This window comes from Triticum urartu, chromosome 6 (assembly GCF_003073215.2).
Source record: "Triticum urartu cultivar G1812 chromosome 6, Tu2.1, whole genome shotgun sequence".
In the NCBI taxonomy this organism is placed as follows: Eukaryota; Viridiplantae; Streptophyta; class Magnoliopsida; order Poales; family Poaceae; genus Triticum; species Triticum urartu.
This window is the reverse complement of record NC_053027.1, coordinates 19,273,683-19,291,947: the sequence shown is the minus strand read 5'-3', so window position 1 is coordinate 19,291,947 and position 18,265 is coordinate 19,273,683. Positions and strand designations below refer to the sequence as shown.

General features: G+C 48.8%; 2 protein-coding genes and 4 non-coding genes across 6 annotated transcripts; 5 read left to right on the top strand and 1 right to left on the bottom strand.

Annotated features, from left to right (window-relative positions):
- The first annotated feature begins 1,955 nt into the window (after positions 1-1,955).
- On the top strand, positions 1,956-3,655 carry LOC125514371 (putative serpin-Z12). Its single transcript, XM_048679680.1, has one exon. It carries the CDS (start codon positions 2,135-2,137, stop codon positions 3,401-3,403), a length of 1,269 nt encoding a protein of 422 aa, XP_048535637.1. The 5' UTR covers positions 1,956-2,134; the 3' UTR covers positions 3,404-3,655.
- Positions 3,656-10,004: 6,349 nt separating this feature from the next.
- On the top strand, positions 10,005-10,226 carry LOC125517813. The gene has a single exon (XR_007287818.1). It is a non-coding gene; the product is annotated as a small nucleolar RNA U3 (small nucleolar RNA).
- Positions 10,227-12,528: 2,302 nt separating this feature from the next.
- On the top strand, positions 12,529-12,745 carry LOC125517818. Its single transcript, XR_007287822.1, has one exon. It is a non-coding gene; the product is annotated as a small nucleolar RNA U3 (small nucleolar RNA).
- Positions 12,746-13,363: 618 nt separating this feature from the next.
- On the top strand, positions 13,364-13,434 carry TRNAG-GCC. The gene has a single exon. It is a non-coding gene; the product is annotated as a tRNA-Gly (tRNA).
- Positions 13,435-14,034: 600 nt separating this feature from the next.
- On the top strand, positions 14,035-14,255 carry LOC125517816. Its single transcript, XR_007287821.1, has one exon. It is a non-coding gene; the product is annotated as a small nucleolar RNA U3 (small nucleolar RNA).
- An 809-nt stretch (positions 14,256-15,064) lies between these two features.
- LOC125515314 (polyphenol oxidase I, chloroplastic-like) lies at positions 15,065-17,019 on the bottom strand. The gene has a single exon (XM_048680765.1). It carries the CDS (start codon positions 16,983-16,985, stop codon positions 15,141-15,143), a length of 1,845 nt encoding a protein of 614 aa, XP_048536722.1. The 5' UTR covers positions 16,986-17,019; the 3' UTR covers positions 15,065-15,140.
- Positions 17,020-18,265: the final 1,246 nt, after the last annotated feature.

The window sequence follows — 18,265 nt, the reverse complement described above, 5'->3', positions numbered from 1 at the left end:
CAGAATGTCATAACACGAACATATTTCAAAAGAGCAAACAAAATTTTGAACACATACATTTTTGGAAAAACACTACAAAATTTGAAATATCAAGTAAATTCAGAAAATATGAACAAAAATTTGAAACCAAATTATTTTGAATTTCCGCAAACATTTTTCTATTTGCGTAGAAAAACATTAAATATGGGATTATTTTCTAAATTCCAAATAAATTTTGAAAGCACGAACATTATTTGAAAATGAAGAATTATCCCAATCACAAAAACTTGGCATGGTGCCTTGGAATGGTGATACAAGGCCCTAGAAAAAATTTGGTCCATTTGAACAATGTCGAAAAAAGGTACTCTGAGACGGAACCTTCCGCCCAACCCGAACGCCCTACACGAAATTTTTTCCATTTGATTTGTGAAAATTTTCTTAAATTCGTAAACTTAGTTTTTAAATCCATGAAGTTTTTTCCATATCTAGGAACTCTCTTCAACTTTTACAAAGTTTTATAAATCCTGTAATTTTTTAAAATTCATAAACATTCTTTTTCAAAATTGATGAACTTTTTTCAAATTGGCAAATGTTTGGGCGGCTCGATGGAAGCCATGCCATCTCCAGGTTGGGCAAGGCCTGAGCGTATTTTTTTTCTATTCTATTATTTCTTTCTTCTTTTTTTATTAATTTCATTTTCTTTTTCCTTTTCGAATTTTATTATACATTTTAGAATTTGTTTTAAAATTTGAAATATTTTGAATTACCGAAAAATGCTATTGTTTGCAAATATATTTTTACAAATTATAAAAATGTTCTTGAATTTCAAAACATTCACATTCAGTCCCCCCCACACCCCAAACACCCAAATCGGATTCATCTCAATGCTTTGGACCTGCAGTGTCATTCATGATAGCTGGTTTGTAATGACCTAGGTGAGACATAGCTCTAGGATACTCTGTATATGTGCCCACACCTGGATTTGATAAAAGCTTCACCGATTCCAGCCTAACTCTGCCATCATAGTCTTCAATAAGGAGAACCCTGTTTCGTTCGCCAAGAAAGAACACATGGATTATGAACAAGTTCTCATTTAGCTAGTGTATCTCTGGCTCACAGGCAAGCCTCCATGCGAATTTCATCGTGCCCTTGAAAGCAGGGGCATAGGCAGACCCCAGGCTAGCCTGGGCGTAGAGAGTCAACACTTCGTGGACTGTAGCAAACAGTACCACACTGTAGCTATGGCACTGCTTGAAAGCATCTATGCTAAACAGATGCCTCATGTTTACTCTAGCCACTAATTAAGAGCAATCTCGTTGCCTTCACAAGCTTGTTATTAATCTCCTCATCAGGGACAAAGACATCGTTAAGTCCTCCATTCTTCAACTTCATATTCTTCATCGTTGTGTGCAGGTCTGCTTTCTCCTTACCCTTCCTGCTACCCTTCACACACCCCCTCCCCCGCCATCACCTAGTAGCTATTTCTGACCTGGTCTATGTTTATTCACGTGCCAAGAATATCGTGCCAGAGCACACATGCAATGCAAGGTGCATGGAGGGGTGAACGAATTCACCGATGATCATATAGATAACTCACTTAATGATGACAAAAAGCAGGCGAAGTTCTTGAACCCTAATCATCTAGAGTAGTTTTCTTGAGGTAGAATAAAACAACAACTAATATACCAATATAAAAAGATTCAAAGAGGCAAATTCAATTAATATCGGCCATGGAACTAAGTCAATGCAAGGACCTAGATTGCTTCAAATATCAGCACCACTGATCACATAATTAATACACAAATAATATCCCCTCAAGAAAAAACACAAATTATGTCCTACCTAATATATGTGTGCAATTAATATACTCCTGCCACTGTAGTGGTTTCTTATTTGAAAAATATTCTCTCTTTTTTTGAGAAAATGAAAATTATTATACCCCTTGAAGAACGACCTGCCCACCAGACCAGTCTCTCCCATTCGGGACTGGACTCGAAGCCCATCAGCCCATTGTGCACCTAACCTACCTAACCCACGCGTCAGCTCCCACGGAGGGACTCCACCTGCCCGCCGCCGGCCGTCTTCCCCCATCGTCTCCGTCGTCAGATCGCCGGTGATCCTGTCTGCGTCTTACCACAAACCCACGGCCATTCCGATGTCGCGCTTCGGGAAGACCGTCCTCCTCTGCTTGGCCCTGTTCGCCGCATGGCACCTCTGCTCCACCCTCTTTGCCGGCGCGCCTCCTGGTGGCCACTCTGAGGAGGAGAAAGCTGTGGTCAGCGACGCGGCCGGGAATGCGTCGGGCCTGAGTCTCGCCAGGGAGGCCGGGGTCCGGGCGGCGGCTGGCACGGGCCGCAACTTCGTCGTCTCGCCGCTGTCCATCCACGCGGCGCTCGCGATGGTGGCCGCCGGCGCGCGGGGCGAGACGCGCAGGGAGCTCCTGGGGCTCCTCGGGTCAGCTTCGCTCGACGAGCTGCACAGAGCTCCGGCGATCAAGCTTGTCGGCAGACTCAACGGGCTGAAGCAGACGTCCTTCGCCTGCGGCGTGTGGGTCGACTGGAGGAGGGCGCTCAGGCCGGAGTTCACGGCCACCGGCGCGACGCGGTACGCCGCGACGGCGGAATCCGTGGACTTCGTGTCGGGGGCTGAGCAGGCGAGGCGGCGCGTGAACGGCTTCGTGGCGGACGCGACGAAGCAGCGCATCCGTCACATCCTCCCTCCCGGCTCCGTCGACTCGTCCACGACCGTCGTCCTCGCCAACGCGCTCTACTTCAAAGGCGCGTGGCCTGAGCCGTTCGACGTCTTCACCGCGCCGTTCCACACCGCAGGCGGCGCCACCGTGCGCGTGCCGGCCATGACGACAGGCCGGTCACAGTACATCGCGCTCTACCCGGGCTTCAGGGCCCTCAAGCTGCCCTACAGGAACGACGGCGACCGCTCCGCTGCATTCCACATGCTTATCCTTCTCCCGGACAGCGGCGGTCTCAGCCTTTCCGATCTCTACGACAAGGTGGTGTCGTCGCCGGAGTTCATCAGGAAGCACACGCCAGAAGAGGAGGTTGAAGTACGGCGGTTCATGGTCCCCAAGTTCAAGTTCACGACCGAGTTCGAGGCGTCGTCGGACATGCGGAAGCTTGGTGTCACAAGGGCTTTCGCAGGCGGCGACTTCTCAGGCATGGTGAGCGGCGGGGATGGGCGGCTCTCCATCGGCGGGGTGCACCACAAGGCCACCATCGAGGTGGACGAGCAAGGCACCGTGGCCGCTGCTGCCACGGCCATAGACATGGCTGGCAGCGCGCTTCCAAGCGAGCCGCCGCACTTTGTCGACTTTGTGGCGGATCGGTCATTCTTGTTTGCCGTGGTTGAGGAGAGGACGGGCACGACGCTGTTCCTTGGTCATGTGGTTAATCCTCTCGCCAACTGAGTAAAATGTGGAACCATGTGGTTGTTAATTGCAGTACGAGCAGGAGTGAGTGCTGATCTCCATTAAAAAGAGCAAGATTATTTCTTGCTTTGCTTAAGAGCTTGATACATTATCCAGCAAATCATGTCCTAGATCAATGCCAGGGCATTAGTATGACCTTGCAAACTGGCAACTGAAAAAGAAAGCTCTTGTATTCAGTCTGTCTTGGTATAGCAGCCAGGAAAAAAAATGACTGCAAGATTTCTTGTCCCATTTAAATTCAGGAAGGGTTAGTTACATGACTGCCAGACAGAATTTGACATGGCAGCGAGGCGGTGTATCCAGGTGAATTCAGCATTGATATATGTTCAGAGATTTTCTTGCTCTGTGATCAGCAACCGGAACAAATTTCTGTGTTCAGAGATTTTCTCCAGCACTATCATTGTAGATCTATGAGGAATCGAGGATCATACACAAAGGAGAACAGTCAGGGCAACCAAAAGGATGATGATGATTAAATAAACTAAATCTTGTTCTAGCTTAAAGCCTGAAACATGCAACAATTGTGATTCCCCAATGGGTTGTTCTATAGAACTTGGCCCGATTGTTTGTCTGTACCATTTTTCTTTCTCATATGTATTCTGTTTTCAGGTATAATTAGAACCACACTCTGCAGAAGAAGAATAGAGCCGAGCCCTGTGTCGATCGACCGATCGACGCCTGTTGTGTCAGCGGTATTTGGGAGCCACCTGCACAGATGCACACACTTGCTTCACATCCATTCTGTTGTCTTTCAGGTTGTTGGCGTTCGTCACTGCCCGACGAACCAGGCGAGCTGAAGGTGCCAACTTCCTTCACGACATGACCTTTGTAGCGACTGACTGATGCTGGCGGTGAGAGTGCTAGATCAATGTCTTTTTCCTTCTTCCAGAAATTAAGATACATTGCCATGCTATACCTTGGCTTGTTGGGAAGGTTATAGCAAGTAGTGTTTCCGCTGAAAAACTTTTGAACAGCTGACTCAACAAAACTATAAAGATACTGTAAATGCAACCGAAGTAGTCCAACAAACAAAATTATGTATTTAAATTATTGGGCATGCAGCATTTGCTAGATATTTAAACTGGTTCAAAATCTCCACAGCTAACTCAACAAGGAGAAGAAAAAAACGAAACAACAGCATCACTCGGGTGGGCTGGGCTCTATTCTTTCTCGGGCACAATTGCTACTGTTGAACGAAATATTGGTCACGCCAAGTGCCGTACGTGACAGGTTCAGATAACCATCGCCAGGAGGTTTCCAACCGAAGATAGACTAGGATCTAGCTCATATGCGTTTATCTTTGTAACCTCCTCTATCCCTTCTTCTCCAAGTTGTAATCTAAACCAACTTTGTACGCTATACCAGGAGGTTGCGACCTGGCTATATAAACACGCAACCGTCGCCCAGGATGGGTACGACGTTCCTCCACATGGTATACAGAGCCTAACTCTTCCCATCTAGTCTTTTTTCCTCCTCTCCACCGCCGCTTCCTGCCATGGCCTCATCTGCCGCCACCTCCTCCCCCCTCTCCGGCCAGATCACCGAGCGCCTCACCCGCACCAACTATATCCTCTGGCGCACCCAGATCACGCCGCAGCTGAGAGGAGCTGGAGTCTTCGGGTACGTTGATGGAAGCGTGGCGGAGCCGGCCAAGTTCGTCGTCAGCAAGGACAAGGATGAAAAGGAGGAAACCATCCCAAATCCACTTCACGCCGTCTGGTTCCGCGAGGATCAGCAGGTAGTCGGTTATCTTGTGAATAACATGTCCAAAGAGGTGCTACTGCAGGTCACCTCCATCGCGCATGCACACGAACTCTGGACGGCGCTGGCGAGCATGTTCTCGTCGACGTCGCTGTCCCGCATCAACAACATCCGCGCCGCCCTCACAAATGCGCAGAAAGGAACGCAATCGGTGGCAACCTTCTTCGCGCACATGCGGGGGCTTGCCGATGAGCTCGCCGCGGCTGGCAAGCCGTTGCAGGATGGTGAGTTAATCTCGTACATCCTCAATGCGCTTGACATGGAGTACCAGCCGTTGGTGTCCGCCCTCGACGCCCGCACCACCCCGGTCACCCTCGACGAGCTGTTCGGGCAAATGAGCAATTTCGACCAGCGGGTGGCTCTCTTCCAGGGAGCTGGCGCGGGAGGTGGCTTCAAGTCATCAGCCAACGCCGCCACTCATGGTCGGGGCGGAGGCTCTCGCTACCGCGGGCCGCCTAGGAACGGCAAGGGCAAGGGCGCTGGCACCGGCAACAGCAACGGCGCCCCCAACACCCGCGGCGGCCGGCCTTCCTTCACCAACAACCGAGGCCGGCGCAGCAACTCCTCCAACAACAGATCACGCCCTGACACAATCAGGTGCCAAATCTGTGGCAAGCCGGGACACTCGGCAAAGGATTGCTGGTACCGTTTTGAGGAGGATGAAGATGACTCCTCCCAGGACGAGAAGGTGGCCGGAGTCGCTGATGGCTCCTACGGCGTCGACACCAACTGGTACGTCGACAGCGGCGCCACGAACCACATCACCGGAGAGCTGGAAAAGGTGACCATGCGCGACAAGTACCGTGGCAAAGATCACATCCACACAGCAAGTGGAGAAAGTATGAAAATTAGTCACATTGGTCACTCAATCATTAAAACCCCTCTTCGAAAAATTCATATCAGAAAAATTCTGCATGTTCCCAGTGCTTCAAAAAGTCTTCTTTCCATTCATCGCATTGCTATTGACAACAATGTCTTCCTTGAGTTTCACCCTTACTTCTTTTTGATCAAGGATCAGGCAACGAAGAAGGTGCTATATCGAGGTAGATGCGTTCGTGGGCTTTACCCCTTGATTCCGGAGATTAGAAGATTCAATAAACAAGTTTTCAGTGCCACCAAAGTGTCTTCAACACGATGGCACGATCGTTTAGGACATGCATCTTTTTCTTTAGTTGAGCGATTGCTTAGGAAAAATAAGCTCCCGTATGTTGGAGAGCGTGATGTTGAAACAATTTGTGATTCTTGTCAAAAGGCTAAAAGCCACCAATTACCTTATCCAGTTTCTACTAGCATCTCCACCAAGCCTTTACAGCTTGTGTTTTCTGATGTGTGGGGTCCTGCCCCCTCCTCTGTTGGTAGGCACACGTATTATGTGAGTTTCATAGATGATTACAGCAACTTTTCATGGATCTATCTTCTTAAGAAAAGGTCCGATGTGTTCCAAGTGTTTCTGAACTTCCAAGCTCTCGTTGAGCGCCAGTTTGATTGCAAAATCCTTGCTCTCCAATCTGATTGGGGAGGGGAATATGAGAAGCTAAACTCGTTCTTCCAGAAAATTGACATATCTCATCACGTGTCATGTCCTCACGCCCATCAACAGAATGGGTCCGCTGAACGCAAACACAGACACATCGTTGAAGTCGGTCTAGCACTTTTGGCCGGTGCCTCCATGCCCCTAAAGTTTTGGGACGAGGCCTTTCTTGCTGCGGTACATATCATAAATATGCTTCCTAGCCGTGTCATAAACTATGAAACTCCCATTGAGCGTCTTCTTCACACCAAACCCGACTATACAACACTTCGTGTGTTTGGTTGCGCTTGTTGGCCAAATCTCCGACCCTACAACAACCGCAAACTCATGTTTCGCTCCAAGCAATGCGCGTTCCTTGGCTATAGCACTCAACACAAAGGTGTCAAATGTCTTGACATCTCCACTGGTCGCGTTTATATTTCTCGCGACGTCGTGTTTGATGAGACAAAATTTCCCTTCTCCGAACTTCATCCTAATGCCGGTGCACTCCTTCGAAAAGAAATCCTTCTTCTACCATCCAGTCTTACGGGCATCTCTCATGGGGATAATGATTGTAATGATTCACCGTTGACTAATGATCATAACCCTTTGCATGAGTTTTATGATGATGCAGATGAAAACTACGGAGAAAATGGTGCAGCAAATATCCAAAACAGTGAAGAAAATCTGTCAAATATGCAACATTTTATGTGTCCAGGGCTAGGGGACAGATCCGCCTCGGGATCAGTTCCACCGCAGTCTGCCAGCGGATCTCCTTCGGGATCTGAGCTGCCGTCAGGGGGTGGCGCGCGGGTCTCCGCGCTGCCTGACAGCCGACCTAGCAGCGGTCCCGCGGGCGACCTATCCAACCCGCCCCATTCGGATGCCCCCACGTGGCGCACCGAGGCTCGCTGGCCCGCTGATGGGCCCCGCCACTACGTCCGCCGCCAGGAGACAGGCGCGGCTCCCAGGGTCGCTCCGGCCCGACAGGAGACAGGCGTGGATTCGCGGGTGGATTCGGCCCTGTCAGCTGGCGCGCGATCCGGTGTGGCTCCACCTGGGTCTGCCTCATCATTGCGCCCTGATAGGCCTGTGCCGGACGTGTCCCGCGGCCCAGGATCTTCTGCGCCTGACCCAGCTGCCTCTCCAACACCTCCACCCCGTGCCGGTGCAGACGATCCATCCGGTCTGGCTGGCAGCGACGCGGGGGATGCTACGGGATCAGCCTCGGGATCTGCAAGTCCTGTTGCTACAGCAGCAGGATCTTCTGCACCAACTTCTGTGTCTGTTGCTCCGCGAACACGTCTTCAAAAAGGGGTAACCAAACCAGTAAATTACAAACAATTAACAAAGTTCAGTCTCGTTTGTTCTACAGAAGAACCTAGTACTCTTGGAGAGGCGCTTGGTGACAAGAATTGGAGCACAGCCATGGAAGAAGAATACAAGGCGCTCCTGCAAAATAAAACATGGCATCTGGTTCCTCCACGGCATGGTAAAAATTTAATTGATTGCAAGTGGGTTTTTAGAGTCAAAAAGAAGGATAATGGAACCATTGATCGCTACAAACCAGACTTGTTGCAAAAGGCTTTAAACAACGATACGACATTGACTATGAGGACACCTTTAATCCAGTTGTTAAAGCTGCAACTATTCGTCTTGTGCTCTCTATTGCTGTTTTCAGGGGATGGAGCCTTCGACAGCTAGATGTCAAGAATGCGTTTCTGCATGGCGTTCTGGAAGAGGAAGTATATATGAAACAACCTCCTGGTTTTGAGAATAAGAACAAACCCTTTCATGTGTGCAAGCTTGATAAAGCATTATATGGACTCAAACAAGCCCCTAGGGCGTGGTACTCCAGACTAAGTCACAAATTGCAAACTCTTGGCTTTATTCCTTCTAAGTCTGACACATCCTTGTTTATTTACAACAAGATGAAAACACCCATATTCGTTCTTATATATGTTGATGATATTATTGTCACAAGCTCATCTAATGAGGCTATATCAGGATTGTTGAAGGATTTAGATGTTGAGTTTGCTCTCAAGGATCTGGGTGACTTGCACTTCTTCCTAGGGATTGAAGTCAAGAAACAAGGAAATAGTCTTCATTTATCTCAGGAAAAGTATGCTACTGATCTGGTGAGAAGAGCTGGGTTACAAGGATGTAAATCTTCTCCAACTCCACTGTCCAGCGTAGAAAAGTTGTCACTTACAGAAGGAAAACCCTTGGGTCAAGATGACAGTACCAGGTACAGGAGTTTGGTAGGTGCACTTCAGTATCTAACTTTGACAAGACCTGATCTTTCATTTGCAGTAAACAAGGTTTGTCAGTTTCTTCATGCACCTACCACAACTCATTGGACAGCTGCCAAACGTATAGTGAGATATGTAAAAGATACAGTTAATCTTGGTCTCACTTTCAACAAGTCTTCATCTACACTTGTCAGTGCATTCTCTGATTCTGACTGGGCAGGTTGTTTAGATGATAGACGATCTACTGGTGGTTTTGCAGTGTTTTTTGGTCCAAACTTAATATCATGGTGTGCAAAGAAACAAGCCACTGTATCCAGGTCCAGTACTGAAGCTGAGTATAAGGCTTTGGCAAATGCCACAACTGAAATTATTTGGGTCCAGTCCATGCTGCGAGAGCTTGGTGTAAAGACTACCCAAGCTCCATGTTTATGGTGTGATAATCTTGGTGCTACTTATCTGTCTGCTAACCCTGTCTTTCATGTAAGGACAAAATATATTGAGATTGATTTCCACTTTGTTAGAGAACGAGTTACAAACAAGCAGTTGGAAATTCGCTTCATTCACTCGCGTGATCAGGTTGCAGATGGATTCACCAAAGCTTTACCTACACAAAATTTTGAAGAGTTCAAGCGTAATCTCAACTTGACCAAGTTGTGATTAAGGGAGGGTGTTGAACGAAATATTGGTCATGCCAAGTGCCGTACGTGACAGGTTCAGATAACCATCGCCAGGAGGTTTCCAACCGAAGATAGACTAGGATCTAGCTCATATGCGTTTATCTTTGTAACCTCCTCTATCCCTTCTTCTTCAAGTTGTAATCTGAACCAACTTTGTACGCTATACCAGGAGGTCGCGACCTGGCTATATAAACACGCAACCGTCGCCAGGATGGGTACGACGTTCCTCCACAGCTACATGTACATGGGCCACTAACCCTTCTTCCAAGCTCTGCCTGAGGAGGCGCTGCTGCATGTGCCTGCTCTACTCAATTAGTCCCACCTCGCTAGTTTAGAAAACGTTGGAGTGATTTATAAGGAGTGACGCTGCTAATGGCAGCACGACCTTACTTGAACAGGATCTGTTCTATAGGCTCGTACCGCTGCATCCTTTACCAATAAGGAGGCAAGCACTTCAGTCTGGTTGATGCATTCTAACCTTTGGGCCAGAGCGTGATTAACGGCCCGGATTCTCCCGATGGGTGTTATCCGACGGCTGTAGAGGATCGTTCCTGGATTGGCTTCTGCCTCTACAGGGTGGCCTAGAGGTTGTCTGACAGACAAAAACATTTCTTTTTGCATTTTCTCCCAGCTCCTTTTGGCAATATGACATCATCTGCAAAATAGATTCAGTTCCAAACTCCTTTTGGCAATCTGATCTGTATAGTGTTAGCTACCAATTGTTTTTGCCTTTTCTCGAATTCCTTTTCGCAGTGTGGTCTGTACATCATCTGCAAAGTAGATTCAGTTAGTGTTAGCTACCCTAGGCAGCTTCAAGTTCAGAGTGAAATCCATGAATGGATGATATCAGACACAGAGGTGAACCCTTGTTTCACTTTACTAGGATGACATTGCAAACTGCCAATTGAAATAAAGGTGAACCCTTGTTTCAACTGTCTGAAGAGTGAAGACCACACAAGGCACATGAGTAAGATTGCTCTTGTATTCACTCACTCTCTTAGTGCTGGCCACAGAAGATGATGCTTCCTTTGACAGCAAGATTTGCTTTTTTTTTTCATTTAACAGGAGGGGTTTCATGACTGCAAGAGTACAGAATATTATATGCCTGCGAGGTAGGAAAGTATCCAGGTGAATAAAATTCAGTTGATATGTCCACATCATCATTACAGAATTACTGAATTAGCCAAGAGCTGGAGATCATTGAACTGGGAGTAGGCCACCTCGCTGCTCCGACAGAGGCAATTGGAAATAATATCCGAGAGATCTCCACTGTCCAGTACTCCCTCCGTAAAGAAAATATTTCTTTACAGCGGGAGTACTATCTTTGTAGATAAATGAGGATTCTATAGAACAAAGAAGAACAACTCAGGCCACTGCTGGGAACGAATAAGGCCAGTATGGAGTATGGACATGACGGTGTGTATGCTTCCAAGCTTGTTACAGCGAACGCACAAGTCCAGGCCGGCATCCCGCACTCGTACCTGCAGTGCGTGATCCGGTGGAACCCCTTGTTCCCCCTGCTGTGCGGTGCGTATGGACAGCAGCATCAGCATTATGCAGAGCCCAGAAATATTTTGAAAGCATGGTAATTCTAATTGCTTACTTTTCTCCATATATAGAATGTCTCCGCTAGTTGGGAGAAGGAGTCTAGGAATATTTTCTCAAACATCAACACATCATACACCAAAAGAAGGCTCGTTGATACAACAGTATCTCCATTAATTAACAGCTATAAAATGCGGTAACATCGATAAAAGAAGATCCCACACAAAAGGAGAACAGTCCGGGCAACCAAAAGGATGATGATGATGATTAAATAAATTAAATATTGTTCTAGGCAAAACATGCAACTATTGTGATTTCCCAATGTGTTGTTCTAGGGCTGAGCCTGATTGTCTGCACCATTTTCCACTGTCATATGTATTTTTTTTCAGGTATAACTAGGAGCACACACACTCTGCAAAAGAAGAATAGAGCCGAGCCCATTGTCGAAGGACCGACCGACGCCGGTACAGATGCACATACTTGCTTCGCGTTCATTAGGTTGTCGATCAGGTTGTTGACGTTTGTCATTGCTCGGCAAACCATGCAAGCTGAAGGTGCTATAGCTTCCTTCAGGAGAGCGCCCTGTTGCCTGCGCTGCGCTGATGTGTTTGTAGCGACTGACTGAGTGTGAGATCAATACCTTTTTTCAGATAGATAGATGCCGAGAAATCAAGATATATCAGGTGATCCTGCTCATCTTGGCTTCAGTTTGTATAAGGTTCAGGCCTGCTCATCTAGATGGACAAGGAACCCAAAACATATGTATGCATTCATGCATATATCTTCATGCATATGTCCATGATCAATCATGTATTGGAAAACCAATCACGGCAAAATCTATTCTGTTACTCAACTCAGGGAGAAGAACAATACTACTCGTAGTTACAAAATCCATATGTTCTATGATTGTCTACAAAAGTAATTCAACCACGCCCATTTTTCTCTCCGGTTTCATTCTTATCTGTTGCAAAAAAAAAATAAGAAAAATAAAATCTCCTCTCTAAGCAGTATGCCTGCTACATCTTTAATGGCCAACTGTAATTTAATTTAGGAAAAGATAAAGAAGACAAAAACAGCTGCCATAAAAGAGAACAAGTTAAGAATTCAGCATTGTTCAGAATAATAATTGCACACATTAAATCAGCACAACTGACATAACCAGATGAGAAGGCAATGAAAGAAAAGGGCAAGAAATACATTCCTCAGATGGGCTGGGCTCCTTCCACGCTCTCACGCTCAGCCTCTAGCTGAGGACTGAGGATGGGCAGCGCTGCATGCCTGCTTTACTTAATTAGTCCCACCTCGCTAGATTAGACGGCGCTGGAGCGGTTTATAAGGCGAGGCGCTGCTGGTTGAAGCATGACCTTACTTGAACAGGATCTGTTCTATAGGCTTGTACCGCTGCATCCTTTACCAATAAGGAGGCAAGCACTTCAGTCTGGTTGATGCATTCTGACCTCTGGGCCAGAGCGTGATTAACGGCCTGGGTTCATCTGATGGGTGCATCCAACGGCTGTAGAGGATCGTTCCTGTCTGGTTCACACTGGTGCAGGGCGGCTCAGTGACTACACAAAATCTTTTTGTTTCTTGCAACTTTTTTCGTAAGCTCTTTTTACCTTGTGGCAACCGATTCTCTTGGAAACTATGCATGATTCAGTTCTACAAATGGATCTGGAATGCAGGTACATTTTTGTTTCCTTTCAACTTGCTAGGAGCACTTAGCAAACTGTCAGCTGAAACAGAGGTGACCCCTTGCTTCTACTGTCTGAAGACCACACATGAGTAAAAGATGGGACAAAGGAGTTGTTTCCTCAGCTAAAACAGAGGTATTCAGTCTGTCCGTTAATTAGTAGTAGCCAGATAAATAAATTTGGCGGGAACACTGAATCTTTGATTTTGAGTTGGAGAAAACAGTAGGTGTAGGTGGTTTGCCTACTGAAGTAGTATGTTGAAGAAGAAAAATGTGTTTGGAGAGTGCCAGCAGAGTAGTGTTACACATGGTCCTTATTTTTGGTGCCACGAGAAGAAAATGTGTATGGCCGTCTGACGGAAGAGGGACAAAGAATGGAAGTATGGAGCAAACGACAGTCAGCAAGGATGCAACACCTGCACGGCACTGTATCGCTGTGTCGAGCTTACAATCAAAGAGTAAGTCAAATTAGTGAAGCTGCCTCCGAGAAAAAACGTATGAACAGCACCAGTGGTCTAGTGGTAGAATAGTACCCTGCCACGGTACAGACCCGGGTTCGATTCCCGGCTGGTGCATTATGGAGTATGTTTTTTTATGTTTTACGAATCTTATAGTTTCTTTCACTTGCAACAATTTTTTTTCTGACTAAATCTTGTTTTTAGTAGTAACTAGAACAGTCCGGGCAACAAAAAATGATGCTGATTAAAGAAAAACCAAATCTTGTTCTAGCCAAAACAGGCAACAATTTGTACCCCGTAAAAAAAAGGCAACAATTGTGATTTCACCAATGCGTTGTTCTAGCTTCTAGGGTACTGAGCCTGATGGCCTGCTCCGTTTTTTGCAGTCATATGTATTCTGTTTTGAAGGCATAACTAGAAGCACGCACACTCTGTAGAAGAAGAATACCGATGGACAGATACACATACTTGATTCGTATTGAGTAGTTGGCAAGGCCTTGACGAGCAACATTCTGTATTTCTGTTGTGAATCAGGTCGTCTATGTTCGTGGTAAGCGCTGCCTGAAGGTGCTTCCTTTCACGTGTTTTGTAGCGACTGACTTTAGAAACCATCGTTGCAGAGTGGGCTGCATGTGCCTCCAATACTCAATTAGTCCCACCTCGCTAGTTTAAGGGACGCTGGAGTGGTTTATAAGGCGGGACACGGCTGGTTGTAGCACGACCTTACTTGAACAGGATCTGTTCTATAGGCTCGTACCGCTGCATCCTTTACCAATAAGGAGGCAAGCACTTCAGTCTGGTTGATGCAATCTGACCACTGGACCAGAGCGTGATTAACGGCCAGGATCACCTGATGGGTGCCATCTGACGGCGGTAGAGGATCGTTCCTGAATTGGCATCTGCCTCTACAGGGTGGCCCAGTGGTTGTCTGACAGACTACAGAAACCTTTTTTTTTTCCTTTTTCGCTGTACAGCTAGGATATGGTTGTATAACATCTGGCAATTACATTCAGTTGTTGTTCCACATGTACCTCCAGAATAGATTGAGTTAGCGTTCAAGTACCCAATGCAGCTTCAGGTTCAGGGTGAAATCCATGGATTAAATCATCTGAATTAGCTAACTTTCAGGAATCTATGAAGGCTGGGCTGCACTAATCCTTTGAAGATGCTCCAGTGTGTGATGATGTTCACAAAAGAAGATTAACGGCTTACTTAAGAGTTTGAATTATATTATCCAAAAGATCAAGTCCCAAACTAATGCCAGGGCATTGCAAACTGACAACTGAAACAGAGGTGACAGGTGGAACAAATGCCAGGCAGAGAACCTGATATACCTGTCCAGGTGAGTTCGCCATCAATATGTGCAGAGATAACTGAATTGGCAGTAGGCAGTAGCAAGTGGAACAAATCTCTCCAGCACTGTCTTTGTAGAATAAGTAGTACACGAGGATCCAACAGTACAAAGTACAACAGTCGATCAGTAATCAGCAAAACCCTCTTGGGGATGCAGAGGTGCTCTCACCCCCATGCTTGTTTCAGCGAATGTAGAGTCCAGCACTCATATTTGATGTTCGCTTGGCTGCAAAAGGATGTCGAGGCTTCAATTCATGATCTCTACAATCACCCAATTGGCTACAAAATTCTTCTTACAATTGTTCGCTCTTTTGAATTTGTTTAACCACACAATCTCTCTTCTTAACCACACATCTGAAACTATATACTCCGTATGATGTAGGCCTCATCTTCATATATAGGACCTGAATAAATATTTCTCCACACAGAAACTATTTTACATCCTTCTTGCAAAAACAAAAGTGCACATCTCAGTTACAAAGCTCCACGCGCACGCCGTCTACGACGACCATCTCACCGGCTCGCGGGACGAGCGTGACGTCCAGCCGCCGGTCCTGCCCGCACCCGAGGTCCTCAACCAGCTCCCGCAGCGCGAACCGGTACGTGAGCGTCAGCCTCCCCATGCCCCGGCCGCCGCCGTCGCCGCCGCCGTGCGGCAGGTTCTCGAAGGTCCCCGCGAACTCGGTGTCCTGCGGCCCCACCCGCGCCTCCTGGCCTTTGGGCACGTTGACGAGCACGTCGAACTTGGCGTACTCGCAGGGGTCGATGGTGACGTCCACCACCAGCACCTCCGGCGCCGTCTTGCTGCTGCCGCCGCTGGCCCGGGCCTCCTCCGGCCGCTCCACCGTCACGTACTCCTTCCGGCCCTTCTTCAGAGCCACGGGGAAGGAGAGGGCGGCAGGGACGCGTGGGCCGGTGGGTCTGTCTATGCCGGTCGCCGGCTTGGGCCGCTTGTCCTGCCACTCCAGCGTCTCCCTCTCCTCGTACGTGTACCCGAGCCTGCGGGCGTCGAGGACGTCGCGGACGCTGATGCGCACGGGCCGGCGCTTCTCGTCGTAGAAGACGAAGCTGGTGTCGCGCCAGTCGTCGCCGGTGCCGGCGCCGGCACCGAGGAAGTCCTCGTTGCCGAGCGTGGTGGTCCAGAGGTGCCACATGCGGTCGACGTTGGCGTGGTGCGAGTAGAAGACGGGGTCGCGCCCCGCCGTGCCGAGCACCCCCATGTCCCCGCCCACCCAGATGTGCACGGCGGTGTGCGCGGCGTTCTCGAGCGAGCCGGGGGAGCCGGGCGTGCCGCCGGCACAGAACTTGTTCCCGTGGAACTGCAGGGCCGTGTCGACGGCCATCTGGCGGTAGATGACGGAGAGGTTGTTCTCCTTCACGCAGGCGTCGTCGGTGCAGAGAGGAAGATCGTTCTCCGCGCCTGGGCCCTTGTTGAGGTCCATGACGGCGGTGACGTGCGCCGGGTCGCGGTTGGCGTCGTAGAGCGGCGAGGACGCGTCGTTGAATATCGGCGGTAGCATCATCCCGTCCGGCGCGTCCCAGTTCCAGTACGGCAGCGCGAAGGCGCTGTCGCCGATGAGCTCGCCGATGATCCGCTCGAAGAAGTAGATGTACATCCGGTGCCACGGCGCGAAGATGGACGAGAAGTGCACGTCGAAGTCGATCTCCGGCGTGCCGCCGCCGCCCCCGGCTGTTCGCGTGGCCGCCACGGCCGCCGCGGTGACCTTGTAGTGGAAGTTGCAGTAGGCCTCGTGGATGGCGGCCTGGCTCTTGAAGCTGCGCGGGTCGCCGGTAGCGTCCAGGTCTCTCATCATTTGGACGCCGGCCTCGTACTTCCTCACGTACTCTGCGTCCGCGGCGACGAGGTGAGCCGGCCGGCGCACACGCAAGGGGCCGTTCGGTGGCGGCAGCGCGCTGAAGTCGACGACGTCCTCGGGGCGGTACACGCCGGGGCAGTTGAAGCCGTCGGCGGAGACGCACCTGATGACCTTGTCCGTCACGGGCACGGTGACGCACGTGGCCGGCACGGATTCGCCCGCGGCCAGCGCGAGCCCTCCGAGGTTGATGGCGCCGGCGGCTCCGACCCCGGTGAGGCCGAGCAGGACGTGCCGGCGGTCGAGGCGACGACGCACCGCCAGGTCGTCATCGCCTGCGCCCGTGGCTTTGCAACCGCACGACAAGCGACTGCGACGGACCTGTTTGCGCCGGGCCACTGGCTTGCTTAGAGGAAGGCATGCAGAGGTGGCGGCCGTGAAAGGCAAGACGATGAAGCTAGAGCTCGCCATGCCGCGTGCGAACACGAATAATACAACCATGGTGTGGAGCAACTTGTCATAAAAAGGGAGATGAAGATCGAAATGTCACGTGTGCAAAGTAGACATATGCCTACCAGTGTGCAACCAACAACGGCATGAGACAAGACGTACGTACGCCGGTAGCGTCGACGTCGGGCAGATCGCTCGTGTCTTTTGAAGATCGGCGAATGGTTGCAATGCACGTGTGCGCACATCATTTTGCGGCAAACTAGGACATGCTGTTTCCTGCAAAACTAAGATTCTTTTGCAAGGAAAAGACGTCCACGTTCGACGACCAGCACGTACGTCTACCAGAAACCGCGTTCCACGGTCCATACGTAGGAGTACGTACGTACGTGTGTGGCCACTGGCCATCGGCACGCAGCTTCCTACGTGCACTCCTACAAATATCGACCGTGAGCTGCGTCGCAGTCGTTTCCAATAAAACAACGGTTTGTCTAATTCATATTTAAATGTTTTCTAAGTATGTCACATCTAAATTCCCATAAATAAGACAGCAACAAAAAATAAAAAAAATGCTAGGACAAAAAAAATAGACCACAAACATAACACACATTAGATTATGTCGCATTTAGATGTGTCTTAGACAGACCTATGAAACAAAAGCACGTTTCAGCTTTTCAATGAAACAAAGTTGCGGTCAAAACATATTGGTGGCCAATCCATGCATTCATGGATACGTTTGGTCTGGTCGTCTATTCCACTTTGTTTTGAGTTGGAACAGTATCACAAAATGCTGCTCGACACATGCAACCACACAGCCGTACCGGTGAATTTTTTTCATGTGGTCCACTCACACACACGCTACGCCACGCCGACCAGCAGCTCCCTCACGGGATTGAGGATTAGAGAGAGAGAGGGGGGATTAACTCGAGACACACGTCAGAGAGCCACCCCATGTGCGTCTCGAAGCATCGCTCGGGCCTGGCTCTCGGAAAACTGCCGATTCGGCCGTTCCCAACGGGCCAGGCCTAAGGGTGCTTTAAGAACCGTGATATGCGGGCTCAACACTGTATGCGAGGGACTAAACAACCGAGGTCTGAAAAGATGTTGCACCGCGCGGGCTTGGTTGGGCTTCATACGGGCAACCAAACACGCCCCTAATGCATGCATGCCTCCAATGTGCATAGTTTGGTTCAAATATGATATATTGTTTTGGCTTAAACTGATGGCTGGATAGTTCCATTTTGCAAAAATTGTGTACCTTTTATAGGTTTTTTTATATTCACACCTAACTCTGTAGTAGTTTATCTGCAATAGCCCAAAGTCTTTCTACGGTA

Coding starts and splice junctions, on each gene's coding strand:
- LOC125514371 (XM_048679680.1), top strand. CDS start 2,135: ATGTCGCGCTTCGGGAAGACCGTCCTCCTCTGCTTGGCCCTGTTCGCC.
- LOC125515314 (XM_048680765.1), bottom strand. CDS start 16,985: ATGGTTGTATTATTCGTGTTCGCACGCGGCATGGCGAGCTCTAGCTTC.